The sequence below is a fragment of the Equus asinus genome, chromosome 3 (assembly GCF_041296235.1).
Source record: "Equus asinus isolate D_3611 breed Donkey chromosome 3, EquAss-T2T_v2, whole genome shotgun sequence".
NCBI lineage: Eukaryota > Metazoa > Chordata > Mammalia > Perissodactyla > Equidae > Equus > Equus asinus.
This window is the reverse complement of record NC_091792.1, coordinates 76,804,800-76,820,420: the sequence shown is the minus strand read 5'-3', so window position 1 is coordinate 76,820,420 and position 15,621 is coordinate 76,804,800. Positions and strand designations below refer to the sequence as shown.

The 15,621-nt window shown below is 42.0% G+C and overlaps 1 protein-coding gene across 10 annotated transcripts in view; it reads left to right on the top strand.

The window, feature by feature from the left end:
• The window catches only part of LOC139044917 (sodium/hydrogen exchanger 9B2-like), a 59,709-nt gene extending 55,770 nt beyond the window's left edge, over window positions 1-3,939 (top strand). For 9 of the 10 annotated variants that reach the window (XR_011502404.1, XR_011502403.1, XR_011502405.1 and 6 more), the window contains 2 exons: window positions 586-722; window positions 3,609-3,939. Coding sequence is in view for 6 of the 10 variants with exons in the window: in XM_070506470.1 (XP_070362571.1) it covers window positions 586-722; window positions 3,609-3,830 (359 nt within the window). In the remaining 4 variants the exon portion in view is untranslated. The remainder of the gene's footprint in view (window positions 1-585; window positions 723-3,608) is intronic. The other variant, XM_070506472.1, reaches the window with a different exon arrangement.
• The last annotated feature ends 11,682 nt before the right edge of the window (window positions 3,940-15,621 follow it).

Here is a 15,621-nt window from a genome sequence, read left to right as displayed (position 1 = left end):
CCATACTTGCTGATAAATATTTTGAATATCACCTCTGGTCTTATCCTCTGTAAAGAATTCTCAACCACTTTGATGAAAATATTAAGTTTTTTCTCTTCTGCGCCCTCTTACCGGTATATTTACACTGCACTCACCTTTTGGTTCTTTATGTTTCTGTCTTCCTCTGACTTTGGAGTTCATGGAGGCAAAGTCTGTACGTTATGCGTGTTTGGGTATCAGAACCTAGTCCAAATTCTGTTATGCGTAGTTATAGTTTAATAAATTCTTGTTAAATAAACACATGGGAAAAAGTGTGGTTCTTGCTATAAAGCATAAGATAAATAACATTCAAATCTCCTTTGTGGAAATTCAAATATATTTAGTTAATTTCTGGCTTTAATTTAGGGCAAATACCTTCTTTTAAACAAATGGTCTGATTGATCCTTAATATTGATGTTTTGACAAATTATGCCTAATCATTTTTGTCTTTTTAATTTTTTAATGTTTTTAGATTATTTCTGTTGATAGAATTTTGAATCAATAATCAGGAGATTCCATTTCTTCCCCAGTATTTCGTTATGTCTAAAAATTGAGTATTTCTTACAGGCCTTTGTGTTGCCACCCTGGGTATTGCAGTACTGATACGAATTTTGACTACATTTCTGATGGTGTGTTTTGCTGGTTTTAACATAAAGGAAAAGATATTTATTTCATTTGCATGGCTTCCAAAGGCCACAGTCCAGGTAATGATGGATCTTAACTCCTATTTCAATATGATCCCTTAAAATTTTGAATAAGAGGGCTTGTCCAAATTTGGTGAACAAAAGTAACTAAAGTTTGATTTATGAAAAGAATTTTTACTAATCTACTCTAAAAGTTTTATTTTTGGTATGCTGATTCCTTTAATATGATGGCTCATTTAAATTTCTTTAGATCTCCAGGGTACAACTGAAAATCCAATAAATCCCTATGTTACTAGAAAGCAGTAGTAGAGGGAGGGAAGAGTTTGAATTTTCATCAGTCAGAGCTCTCTGAATCACCTAGAGATTTTTCGTTTTGATGTCTTCTAAGAAGAGAGTGAAACAGAAATAGCGCGGCCCATGTTAGTGTTTGGAAATACTTCACTGTCAATATGATTGATGATCAGTTATGCTCAACCTCGGTCTTTATATATAATGGAGAAAGATTTATTGAGAAACAACTCAGAAAATGCTTTATTGATTTCCTAGATTATTAGTTAATATTAAATTTTTCAAACTAGCTGTACTTCCTGTCAGTTGTCTCAATCACATGACCCAAAATTTGTGCACTCTAACAAGGCACTAACAGGTGCTTGAAATTATTGACCATGCATTTGGTAGAATACCTATAATTGCTAATTAAATTAGAACTGTATAGATTATCATTTGTTGCAAATAGCCCTGATTGTATTGTATATTTTCAGACTAATTATAGCAAACAAGATCTAACTGTTGCATCCTTGATTATTTTGCAATTATTTAAATATGTAAATTTCTATTTCATGAGATGAAAATCAGATATTTTTAATTTAGGAAACTTTGAGGGTTGTGTATGCTCTGTAACTATATGCCAGATTTGGTGTGGCTATAGGTTTGGGCATTATCCCAGAGAAGTTTTTTTTTCATCAGACTTTGAAAGATGTCTGGGACATAATGGCTAAGAATACTGTGAGGTTTATATGGTACAATAAGTGGAATAGTTTCTCCCTCAGTGTCTCCAGCTTCTACACTACTTCTGGTAACTTTATTAGGTAACTATCAAAATAATTACTCTAGTAGCTTTGGTTTGAAAGATTTGTTTCTAAAGGTTAAAATTTGAAAGACAGCACTTTCCTGCTGTCAAAGCAAATTTATAATAAGGAGAAATTATCTTGGATGTGGTGAATAATGTATGTACTGTGAAGCAAGTATTGTATGGAATTTTCTTTTTTCTTCTTTTGCCACTGCCTAAGAAACAAGACTTTCTTGTATGTTTTTTTCCATATTAGTGTTCTTCAAACTTTTTGGTCCATGACCTGCTGTAAGAAATATATTTTAAATCACAATATATTTTAAATCAGCATACCTACAAACCTCAAAACATACACACACAACGGAGAACTGAAAGAGAAATATACATTGTAATGAGTGCAGTTCTTGCCAAGAATTCTTGAAATGTTGAATTAGTTATGGTACAAGGAACCTGAAATAACAAAGAGCCCTCACATACAGGGACTAAGTGAGATAGATTTTTCCTTCTCTCCCACCAGCAGTCCAGCATGGACACTCCAGAGCTGGCAGGGTGACACTGTCCTCAGCATGTGCCTTCCATCAGTTCACCATTTCTCATCAGGGGGAAGGGGAAAAAGAATGATGTGCAAGTGTCCATTTCTCTTCAGGGAACAATCCAAAAGTAGCATTTATCACTTCTGCTCACCTCTCAGTGGCCAGAACTTAGATATATAGCTTCATCTAGTTGCAAAGAAGGATGAAAAAAAGTCTTGGTTTGGACAGCAATGTGACCAGCTAACACTCAGGAGTTCTAGTTTAGAAGGGAAAAGGGGCATTCAGATATTTGTGGGCAATTAGTAGTCTCTGCCATTGTGTCTCATCCACACCAGCATTCTCTCTTCTGATTCATTGTCCTAGAGGACAACATTGTTGTGTTTTGTGGAATAAGGGAATAACCAGATTGATTAATATATTATTTTCCCAAGTGCACTAATATGGCATTTTGCCTCTAAAAGAAAATGAAGGTTTTCATAATACTTCCCAGTAGACAAATTTTAAATAAAACATTTCACCAAGACCTAAGGCAAAGAGTTCACCAAATACCTAATAAGATTACCTTCAAGTTTTGACAGTGCCTACCACTTTCAGGTTTCTTTATGTTTAACAATTAGTTTAGCTCTATAGCAATACATATTCTTATGTTTTTTCATTTAAAACTTTGCCATCTTCCAGTAAGTATCACTAAACTTTTTTTAAAAGATTGGTATCTGAGCTAACATCTGCTGCCAATCTTCTTTTTTCTTCTTCTTCTTCTCCCCAAAGCCCCTCAGTACACAGTTGTGCATTCTAGTTGTGAGTGCCTCTGGTTGCGCTATGTGGGACGCCGCCTCAGCATGGCCTGATGAGCGGTACCATGTCCACCCCCAAACTAGCAAAACTCTCAGCCGCTGAAGTGGAATATGCAAACTTAACCACTCGGCCACAGGGCTCACTGCACTTTTTCATCTTGTTCTTTTTTAATTCCAGATTCCTGAAGATAAAAGAGTGAGATGACCAGTGACTTTCTTTACTCATAAGGAATTTAGTATACAGAATCGTCTTATAGTCAATTATATCATGAGGCTGTATTTACCTTGTGTTTTGAAATATATTTGCCTGATATTTTTGTAACCCTGCCTTCTGCAACTAAGTACATATGAATCACCATCCCTTCCCCATGCCAGGGCAGGAGAATTTTCAGAATACCAAAACCAATTGCAGTACACTTTGAAAGAAAGAACTTTCTTAGTTGAACAAAAGAACAAGCAGTTTGTTTTTGCAAATGATAAAATAATTCACCTTTTTTCTATGTGCCTGTCTTATATGCCTGTGTCCAACTTTACCATTAAACTTTTACAGGCTGCAATAGGATCCGTGGCCTTGGACACAGCAAGGTCACATGGAGAGAAACAATTAGAAGAATATGGAATGGATGTGTTGACAGTGGCATTTTTGTCCATCCTCATCACAGCCCCAATTGGAAGTCTCCTCATTGGTTTGCTGGGCCCCAGGCTTCTCCAGAAAGCTGCACATCAAAATAATGATGGAGAAGTTCGAGGAGAGCCCTCTGAAGAAGTTTAGAGGTGAAAAGAGAGAATGCTAAATATATGATTAGAAAGCTGTACCAGAGGCTGCTTTTATCAAGATAGATATTGAAATATATAATATTTAAGCTTAAAATGTAACAGAACTTAAAGTGTGGTTATTTCTTTAAACAGCATTTTCAGCCATTACCCTTTCCATGTAGGTGGTAATGTTCTACATTTCTAGCCTGATTTCTCTATCTTCTTCTTTTTGCTTCAAACACTCCATCATTATCTTAATCTGTGTGGGGAGAAATACTCTTTAATGTACTACCACGATATCAGATTAACAGGGGAAAGACCGAGTTCGGTGTGGCGTTCTGCTGGCCAACAGCTCGCTCTGAGTGACTGTTGCCGCCACAGTTTTATGATGCGTGGCCACCTAGCCTCTCATGCCTTGAGTTGTTTTTGGATCCTCTTTTCTTTTTAAATACATTGTAATCTCTCATCAGTTTCTCCCCTCGCTTTCCCTGTTAATCTGCCTCTTCTCCATTTCTGCCCCTCTTACTACCTTTCTGTGAAGTATTGTAACTGATTGGCCCCACCAAAATTTTTATGTACACAAAGTATCTTCATTGGCTCTTCCTCTTGCACCTATTTGGATGACAAAAGCCCTCATTCAACTTCCTGCCTGGCTCCACAGAGTCCCCCACTTCAGTGGCCCCTCTGAGTTTGCCTCCCGCTAAGACGTGCCCTGGTCTAGCCCTTTCTTAGTTGTTTCTTGTGACCCACGTCTTCAGGCTCTTCCTGTTCTCTAGGTGACAGAGAGCCAATTTTCAAATCTATGCCACTCTCAAGAATATCATATTAATCAGGGTAAGTTAAGCTGCTATAATGAAGAAACAAGTAATACAGTACTTAAAAGAAAATGGAAATTTATTTACCTCTCATGAAACTGGCTGCCTGGTCGATGCTGACAGGGTTACTCTGCTCATGAGGTCTACTGAGATTTGTGTCCTTTTTTTTTTCGGAGGAAGATTAGCTAACATCTGCTGCCAATCCTACTCTTTTTGCTGAGGAAGGCTGGCCCTGAGCTAACATCTGTGCCCATCTTCCTCTACTTTATATGTGGGACGCCTGCCACAGCATGGCTTGCCAAGTGGTGCCATGTCCGCACCCAGGATCCGAACCAGCGAACCCTGGGGCCGCCAAAGTGGAATGTGCGAACTTAACCGCTGCGTCACCAGGCCAGCCCCGATTTGTGTCCTTCTGTCTTGATGTTCCGCCACGCCCTAGCTTAGGACACAGGTTGGAAGTAGATCTCTCCCATGTCTCCTTTCTAGCCTTCAGGAAGAAGGAAAAAAGAAAGTCCAAGGCAAGCAATTTATTTTTAAGAAAGTTGTGAGGAAGTTAGACACATCTCTTCTCTTACCTTCTATTGGTGATAACCACACCCAGCTATGAGGAAGCTGAGAAGTGTCTGTCAATAAACATTCACATTCCTATGAAGATGGAAAGATCAGATTTGGGAGTCAGAGGTACCATTGTATTGGGTGTTACCATCACTTAGTAGCATGTTCTTGCATGTTAACAAGGGCTTTCTAAAGATAGTACCTTTGACCAAAAAACTGACTTCTGTGGCAGGAATTTCAGACGTTGTGACATGACAACAGAGATGATATTAGAAGAAAGGCTTATCTGCATAGGTCATATTTTATCCCACTTATTCAACAGACCATCTTGGCTTTTGTGTATCACCCGTAAGTTTCTCTTTAGTCTAGGTCAACTCCTGCCTAGTTGCTAGAATAATCATGTTTAAATACAGTTTACACCTTTTATCATGCTGTATACCTGAAGCGTTTATTACTTATCACTTCCCATCTAAACTCTTTAATCTAGAATTTGAAGTTGAAGCTAATCTTGAAGGAGATATTAAATACGTATTAAATGAATGAATTAGAATCTTCTGATCCCACCAAGCTGATCTGCATATAGCCTGTCCACTCCTCTCGTCATTAGACTACCATTCCAGCCACTGCCACCATGACTTTCACCCCTGTCCAAAACTAGCTTAATTCTTATTAAGCTAACACAATATGAAGCCTTAACAGGCTTAATTTTTATGTCAGCCTGACACTGGTTACTCCATGGTAATATATTCCCTTAGTGTTTGTGCTGTCAGTTTGGACTGGGTTAATTCATGCCGAAGTTCAGACAGATGTTTCAAACTGCACTTCGTTGGTTAGGTGCCCCTTGGTGGTACCATAAACCGAATGCTCGTCTGGTCCTCCACTTTCACAGACTCTGAAACTAGATCCATTCAACAAATACTTACTAAAGGGCTTTGGTGACCCAGGCACATTATTAAGACTAATATTGTTCGTGTCCTTAAGGATCTGACAGTCTGATAGAAGAGAGAGACAATTAAACAAGAGATTGAAGAATGGTGTGATAAGTGCTGTGAGGCAAGAAGTACAGGAGTGCTAGGGAGCTCGCAGCAGGAGCCCCCAGCTAATCCAGGGGGTGGCCTCGGCTGGGACATGGGGGACGATGAGGACCTGGACAGCAAAGGGCACGTGAGACCGAAGGGCACAGCAGTTAGCGCTCGTTCCCACCTTCACCAGTAGTTTAAGTACCAGGCTTTGAATACTTACTAACTTATACAAAGTACAGTTAGTATAAGTAAATGAGAATGTTATTATAAATATCCAAGTCCCCAAAGAAGTATCAGAAATGGAACTTCAGTGTGAAGAAATAGTTGAAGAGCCCACTAAGCCCCTGCCGATAGCGTGTTCCATTTTGCACAGCAGGCAGCAAGCTCTTTCCTCCCTCTCCTCGGTGGATGGCCACTGTCTAAATCTCTGTGACTCTGTCCAGTACTGGCCTCTGCAGGGCTCACCGTGTGAAGTCTCAGGTTCATCACCACATCCTAAGTCACAGCTCTTGACTTGGTTGGTGAACTCAGAGTTAACTTGATACAGAGTGTTGACTCCCACCAAGCTAATTTACTCCACCCCAACCACAGATAGAAAGGGTTACTTTAACCTCTGGGTGCCTGAAAGAAGGCTGTATGTACCCTACACACACTTCTGTCAGAGGACTTAGAACCTTTTTTCAGTTTTTTTTTTTTTTTTACAGGTTTGTCTCCTATTAAATCAGCCCCTTAGGGGTGGGAGCCTTGCCTTGGTCATCTTTGAATCCTCAGCACTTTGCACAGGGCATGGAACACAGTAGGCATTTAATAAATGTTTGTTGACCAAATCAGGAGATCCTCTTCCAGTATCAGAAAACTCCTTGCCACTTAAGAGTTCAGATCTTAGACTGCTTCATCTGTCTCAGTCAGCACGGGCTACTACAGCAAAACACCATAGACGGAGGGGCTTAAACAGCAGACGTTGACTTTCTCACAGTTCTAGACACTTGAAGTCCAACAGGAGGGTGCCAGCACGATTAAGCTCTGATGAGGGCTCTCTTCCTGGCTTGCCGATAGCCTCCTCTCCCTGTGTCCTCACATGGTGGGGAAATAGAGGGGTTTGGGGCAGAGTGTGCAGCCTCTCTGGTCTCTTCTTATAAGACACTAATCCCATCATGAGAGCCCCACCCTCAAGACTCGTCTAAACCTAGTCACCTCCCAAAGGCCCTACCTCTAAATACCATCACACTGGAGGTTAGAATTTGCTGCGACACAATTCAGTCCACAGCAGGGGTGTCAGAGTTCCAAGGATGGTGCTAGATAAACAGAATAAATTCTTGTTCTTCAGTGCCCTTTTCTCCTAGGGCTGGTGTCATCCATCTTCCCTCTGAGAAGCTCTTTTTTTTTTTAAGCAGACTAAGTTTCAGCTCTTTAAGTATTAACTCCAAATAACCCTGATGAGATTTGAGTGTCCTCAAAATTTCCTCAGCCATAGATTTGCAAATGATCTCATCCATTACATTCTTTAAAAATAATATTATTTTTTCTGATTACAAAATAATATATTTCCATTGCAGAAAATTTAGAACACAGAAAAGTGCAAAGAAGAAAACTGAAACTACTCTTAATGTAAACACCCATTTTATGATTCTTTTAAATTTTGCTCTTACAGTTTTGGGAGGTGTCTTATTTTCAGAAAGATATATCATCCACTGAATTAGTTGGGTGAAAGGTAACATAAATACTTTATATTTGAGTTCCGTGAAGATATATAGATTGAAGAATTTTTGTTGTCTATAATGAATGCTAAGCTTTCCAAAAAAATCATTTATTCACCTGGTAATATTCAAATATTCACTTTGCAATGAATAAAACAGACAAATCCCTGCCTTCATGGAGCTTATGTTTTAAAATCCATTCATTCACTCACTCGAAATATTCTCATAACATGCCTACTATGTGCCAGGCATTATGGTTGCTGGGGAATACAGTGATGAACATGATAGTCAAGGGCTCTGTTTGGTGGAACTTGTATTCTAGTTGGGAGATTGACCCTGTGGGGAATACAAATATGAATGAGACATGATACTTGCCTCCAAGAACCTTACAAGAAAATAAAATATGTACAAATAGCTGTAATCCAAAGGAAGGATTCAGAGTCTGAGTGAGGGGAACTTCTTAAAGGAGATGACACTTGAATTGGACCTTCAAGGGTGGCTATGGTTTGCATTGGTGGGTTAATATTAGGGAGTAAGGTGAAGAAAGGATTAAGTAGGTGGAGGGCCAGTATATTAGCAAAGTTTAAAAACAGTAAAGCTTAGGATATAGTAAATGATTGACACTTAAGGTTGATAGAATTAGTGAGAGGTAAGACTGGAAGAGAAGATTGGCACTTAATTCATACCAAATATATCATTAGCCAAATTTCTATTTTTATTGAAGTGCTTTCAGAAGTACAGAACCATTTATATAGAAGATATTTTAAAAACTATTTTTGGGGCCGGCCCCGTGGCTGAGTGGTTAAGTTTGCGTGCTCTGCTGCGGTGGCCCAGGGTTTCGCTGGTTTGGATCCTGGGCGCAGACATGGCACTGCTCGTCAGGCCACATTGAGGCGGCGTCTCAAACTCCACAACTAGAAGGACCTGCAACTAAGATATACACCTATGTACCAGGGGGGATTTGGGGAGATAAAGCAGGGGAAAAAAAAAAAAAAAGATCGGCAACAGTTGTTAGCTCAGGTGCCAATCTTTAAAAAAAAAAACTATTTTCATCATATTAAATTTATTGAAAACTGCTGTCATGAATAAGGTTCTCCTTGTTCCTCAGAAGTTTTTTGCTTTCAGTGGCATTGATGCTAATATAAACAATTTAATTATTTTTAAGTTGCTGTTAATTTTTTACGAGAAAAAATATCAGATGTTTCTTTAGATGTTGTTTAATCCATTATTAGATGTTCATCACATTGTCCTTAAATAAATGAAGGACATTATTTTTTAAACATTTCTGAACGTATTTCTATATGAATAATTTCTGTAGTTCTCCGTAGCAGGTGGGAATTGCTTCATGCCATTTTGGGAGCAAGTAACATCACAAGTGTTAGTTGACTAACTCAAATCTGGCCTGAGCCCTCTGACCTGGTGAGAATTCCAAAACGCCATTTGTTGATGTGCCCTTCACTTCTTTAGATGGACCCGGAAGCACTTCACCTCCAGCAGTCCACTGCATCTGAGGCACAGAGCCGTGCCCTGGAGGTCATCGGACTTCTCTCAAAGGTCCTTCCTCCCAGTATCCTTGGGGATCTACCTGCTTTCCCTTTCCCTACCATGAGAACAAAGCGTTTAACCCTATAAGCACAAAAGACTTTGTCTACTCTTCTAAAACAAGGAGGAAAATAACTTTCCATCTTTGCTGAGATGTCTACACCATGCTGAAGGTGGGAGGGGGTTACAATGAAAAGAGAATTTCTCATTGTCACCCAAGAAAGAGTTGTAATCTGAATCAGATCTTAAGTGATAAATAGGAAAAGGAGAAAGAGAACACTGCCGATAGACAAACTAGAAAAAACACAGAGGCAAAAAGGAGTACTGTCTGCAGGAGGAAAAGTTCGGATTATCACAAGAAAAATTAGATACAAAAGAGCAGTTTGTCCTTCTAAGAAGTTTGGATATTCTCCCATAATAGTTGTTTTTGTCTATATTTTAGGAAGCTTGGAGATTCCATTAGAGGAACCTTATAGACAACCTTTGGGATTGAGAAATCAAGGCTTCTGGGCCCACCTTCAACCAGAGCAGTTCTGCTTTCATTTGTTTCCTATGAAGGTTATTTTGTGAGGGGGAAAAGCCAAAGGTTCTATACTGATAACAGGATATTGTGTTTACTTTGTACCAAGCCCTATTCCAGACACTTGCCAGGTATCAATTCATTTATTCTCACCACCACATCCTTTACAGTGAGAAAACCGAAGCTCAAAGAGATCATGTAATTGCCGGTGGTCCCATAGCTAAAAAGTGGCAGCGCTGAACTTTGAACCCTGACGGTCATGACCCCACAGACTATGCCCTTTTACGATTGCACTATACTTAAGCTGATTTAAGGGGAAATACGATCTGAGTTTTGATAAATTACTTCTGGCACGTGCAGCCCCTGGCGCTGTTTTTTGGCTAACGGGCTCTGTGACGTCAACTCTGTCCCTGGACTTGTATAACCCAGTAGGTCAATAGTCAGAAAAGACTGAAAACACATCAGGCGGTCCCAGGTGATCCTGGAACCCACGCCTCCGCAGGCCGAGGTGGCCGCCAAGCCACTGGAAGGCGCCGCCGCCGCCAGCCCCGCCCCGCCCCCACCGGCCTGCACCCTCAGGCCCCGCCCCCGACCCCCGACCCCCGACCCCTGCCCCCTGCCCCCTGCCCCGCAGGCCGGCCCGCCCGCTCAGGCCCCGCCCCCGCCCCGCCGCCGCCACCCGCCCCGCCCCGCCCCGCCGCCCCCGCCGCGCCCGCGGCCTTCAGCCTGGCCCCGTGACCCTCGCAGAGGTCCGCTCCTGGCGGCTTCTGCCAGAGCGGCGCGCGGTCTCCGCGGCGGTTGCTGGGTGCCAGGGCCGCTCCTGGGGCGGCGGGGGATGCTAAAGGAATTGTAGGTAGGGTCCATTTTTCTCGACACTGCCCCTTTCCAGGCCCCGGGGCACCAGCGCCTCGTCCCCCGCGCTGGTCCCTTCCGGCGGCCGCGGGAACGCCGCTCCCCCTCCATTCGAGGGAGCGCCCGTCTTCTCCCCACGACGCGGGGCACAGCCGCGGACCCCTCCTCTCCCCCGACTCGGTCCTTCACGCCCTCGCGTCCCTCGCATCGCTGCTCCTGTTCGCTGCCTCCTCTCTCTCGTCTTACAGGTACTCACAAGTAAGAAAAAAGCGGGTCTGTCAGTCCAGACCGCACAATCCATTTTATTCAGCGCAGCCTGTTGTACAAATAGTGAATACCTGCACAGGAGCCTTCACGCGCGCCTGTGACTGGAGACGTGGCCCAGGATTGGCTGCTGATGCAGGGAGAGCGCTCCTCCGTGCTCCTTCACCCTGCCCCGCTCCCGGTGTTGGCTTTCTCACAGTGGACCGCGCTGTAGCTCAGTGCGTTTAGAGGATGGGACAGCTGTTGCACATGCACCGTGTGTCAGGCGCATCATTTAGGAGGCCGCCCAAGAGCTCTGCAGGCCCACGCCAGGCCCCTGACGCCCTCCAAGTGTGCCCTGTAGTCTGTGACAGATCAGACGCAGTGATGGAGAGGGCGATTGGCCCGGTGGCACTGAGGGAGGCCACACCCTACTCCCTGGTTTTTCGCAGGGAGGTAAATAGAACTGTTATTTGTGCAATACAAATGCAGAAAATTAACAGATTACTATCACATCTAAAACATTAATGCGCCAAACGTCTTAGTCGTTTGGCACATTATGAAAACCTATGAAATGCTATTCATATTTGTTACTTTCTATGAGTACCAGAATTTATACTTGTGTTTCTGTCAGTTGATTCTCTCTTGTCATAAGCTCCTGCCCATTACCAGACAAAAAGAAAGAGGCAGGTGCAGGGATAGTAATATATAAGGTAACATTTTGATAGCAGTCCTCTTTTTGTGCATAATTTTCATACTCATCCTGTTTATACACTCTGTGAGATAGAGTTAGTTAACAAAACTCCATTTTACTGAAGAGGGAACTACATAATGACATTGAACAGGACCTGGAACATAGTAAAATATGCATTCAGTATATATTTGTTGAAGAGATAAATGGATAAGATTCTCAAGGAGCCATGCCTTATTCACCTTTGTAATCCCGACACCCAGAGCTAAGTCTAGCAATAGTAGCCCCACAAATATGAGTCAGAGAAGTTGAGTGACTTGCTCAGAGATGGGCATATGTCACATCTTTTTAAGGAATCTACTGCTTTGCCAAGCGTTGTGAATACAACGGTAAGGAAGACTGGTAAGATTCCTGTTCTCATGGAGGTTAAATTCTGGTGAACAAAGATAGAAAATAAACAGGTAATATATGAACAAGGAAGTGTTGATAATGGTGAGTGCAGTGAAGAAGTAAAACCGTGTGAAGTGAGAAAGACTAGGGGAGGGGTTACTTTAGATTGATTGGTTAGGGAAGGCCTCTCTGAGGAGCTGACATTTGTGCTGGCCTCAGTGATATAAAAAAGCCAGCCACAGGGGCTGGCCCCGTGGCCGAGTGGTTAAGTTCGCGCACTCCGCAGCAGGCGGCCCAGTGTTTCGTTAGTTCGAATCCTGGGCGTGGACATGGCACTGCTCATCAGACCACGCTGAGGCAGCGTCCCACATGCCACAACTAGAAGAACCCACAACGAAGAATACACAACTATGTACCGGGGGGCTTTGGGGAGAAAAAGGAAAAAATTAAAAAATCTTTAAAAAAAGCCAGCCACAGAAATATTTGGGGCCAGAGGATTTCAGGTAAAGGGAACTTCAATTGCAAAAGCCGTAAGGTATGAAAGAGCTTGACTCTTTCAAGGAACATCATAAAGACCGCTGTAGCTGGAATGTAGAGACAGCGGTACAGGATAAGCATGAAGAGATAGGGAGGGGCGAAATCAGGTAGTGCTCTGAATCAGCCATGGCAATATACCCATGGTATACATTTGGAATGTATGTAAAGTGTGATGAGAAACTAGTACAGAGTGTTTCGGAAGGGAGTAATCTGATTACTTTATGAAAAGGTTTGTTCCACCTGTCATGTGAATGGGTCATAGGGATGGGGAGCAGATTAGTAGCAGAAGACACTTGCAGTAATCCAGGAGGGAAGGAAGGACAGTAGCTTGGGCTAAAGTGGTAGGAAGTAGATGGCTGTGAGATAGATTTGGAGGCAGAGCCTACAGACTTGATGATGTTTTAAATATAGAGGTGAGAAAAAAAAGGGGAGCTCCTGATTTTCATCTTGAGCTTGAGTGGATGGTTGTGCCCTTTACCAAATGGAAAAGACTAGGGAAGAAATAGTGTGTGTGTGTGTGTGTGTGGGGGGGTATATTCTTGTTTTGCTCACCTTAAGTTTGATGTGCTTATTAGAAATCTAAAGTAATTTGGGAGTCGAGTTCTGTGTAAGGGACGAAAGATAAAAGTTGAGAGTCATCAGCATGTAGGAAAAACTACCTAGAGAAAGTGTGTTTGTAGAGTATTCCAATGATCAGAGGTAACGCCGAGGAAAAGAAGCAACCAAAGGAGATGGAGAAGGAGTATCTGGTGAAGAAAACCTGAAGAGTATGATGACTTAAAAGCCAAGACAACAAAGCATGGCCAATGGTATTGAAACATGCTGAAGAGTCACGTAAATAAAGAGATCTGACCATTGGATTTTGGCAACATATGGTGATGTGCTCTGACAAGCACAATGAAGACGAAACGTGACGTGAAGAAATGGACATAGCACAGACTTCTCAAGATACTTTACTATGAAGAGTTGAGAAACGGAGGTAACAGAGGAATATGTGGGGTCAAATTAGGGTCTTAAAGATGGGGATAAAAAGGCTGATGGGAACGATCCAGTAGAGAGGGGGAAAAATTATAGTATAACAGAGAATGTGTATATTAGAGGAGTAAAGTCTTTGAGGAAACAAGAAGGAATAGGATCCAAAGAACTTGTATGAAGTATTGGCTTAGAAATATGAACATAAAATTTACAGTAATAGGAAGAAAGGTAATGAGTATAAGTAGAGATGCAGGTGGATGGGTAGATTCAGTGATTAGAAGGTGAGAGAGTTTCTGCCTGATATTGATTCACTTTTTCTCAATGAATTATGAGCATGATCAGTAAGAGGAGACTAGGGATGTTTGGGTAGGCAGTTTAAGGGGCAAAGGGAAAGTAGAAAATAATCATTGGGAGGACAGAAGGCAATCATACTTGTCTTAGTCTGGGACGCTGTTATAAAAATACCATAGGCTTATAAAACAACAGAAATTTAAGAATTTTTTTTTCTCTAAGTATACTTTTTTGGTGAGGAAGATTGGTCCTGAGCTAACATCTGTTGCCAGTCTTCCTCCTTTTATCTTTTTTCCTCCCCACAGCCCCAGGACATAGTTGTATATGCTAGTCGTAGGTCATTCTAGTTCTTCTATGTGGGATGCTGCCACAGCACGGCCTGATCATAGGTCCACACCCCGGATCCAAACTGGCAAACCCCAGGCCACTGAAGTGGAGCACACGAACCGAACCACTCAACCCTGGGGCTGGCCCCTAAACAACAGAAATTTATTTCTCACAGTTCTAAAGGCTAGGAAGTCCAAGATCAAGGTGCCAGCCTATTTGCTGTCTGCTGAGGGCCCAATTCCTGGTCCATGGATGGCCAAAAGGGGCAAGGGAGCTCTCAGGGTCTCTTTTAATAAGAGCCTTAATCCCATTCGTGAGGGCTCTGCCCTCATCACATAATCACCTCCCAAAGGCCCCACCTTCTAACACCATCACGTTGGGGGTTAGGATTTCAGCCTAAGGATTTTGAGAAGACACAAACATTCAGTATATAGTAATACTAGAGGAGCATGGTAGCATCGCTGGGCTCGATGGAGTGGCCATTTGATATTTGTGGCCTTCTGAGTGTGTGGCTGAGATAGGGTGGAAAAAAAGATGATAGGAGCCAAGGAGATCAGGAGCTGAAAGACCAGAGTGTGGGGTGGGTAGACTGCCTGGGGATTACTGGTTAGGTTCGTAGCTAAACTAGTTCTTGAACCCAATCTCCTGACTTTGCAGCTCAGTGGGTTACCATTTTACTGAGAAGTGATTCAGATCATTACTCTTTTGTGCCACTTACCCTTCTAGTTAATATAAAAATAAAAAAGTAATTGTGGCCTGATTTTTTTTGGTCCATATATCCAAATTCTAGACTTCATAGGCTGGTGCTTCTGTCTCTCTTGTCCCTTTAATATTTACTTGTTAAATTTTTTGGCTTGGTTTTCCTGGTGTTGTGGGGTGTTTTTTTTTTAACCATTTCCATCAATATGTGTTTATTAAAGTACAGAAGCCTACCTCTTAAATGATAAAGGGAAGGTGAAGGATGAGATTTGGAAATCTCGTTGCCTGTAGAGCTGGGATGACCAGTGACAGGGAGGCCTGATCTGTGTTCACTCTAATAACAATCGTAATAATGGCATTTGGATAGCCCTTTACATTTTGTGCTATGCTTTTATTTTCTCATATCTCATTTGACTTTGTAACTAACTTTTTCAGATGAGGAAACTGAGGCTCAGAGGGGTTAAGGCTCTTGGCCATGGGCACAGCCTAGTAAGCGGCAGCATTATTACACTGTTCTGATACTGAGGCTCACGTTTTTCACTGCAGAAGTTTGCCTAAGTGTTTACACTCCATTATATCCAAAGTGATATCAAAGAAAAACTCTGCTAGGTAGAAAGTAATGGCTGGGTGCAGTCCTCTTACAATGCAAAA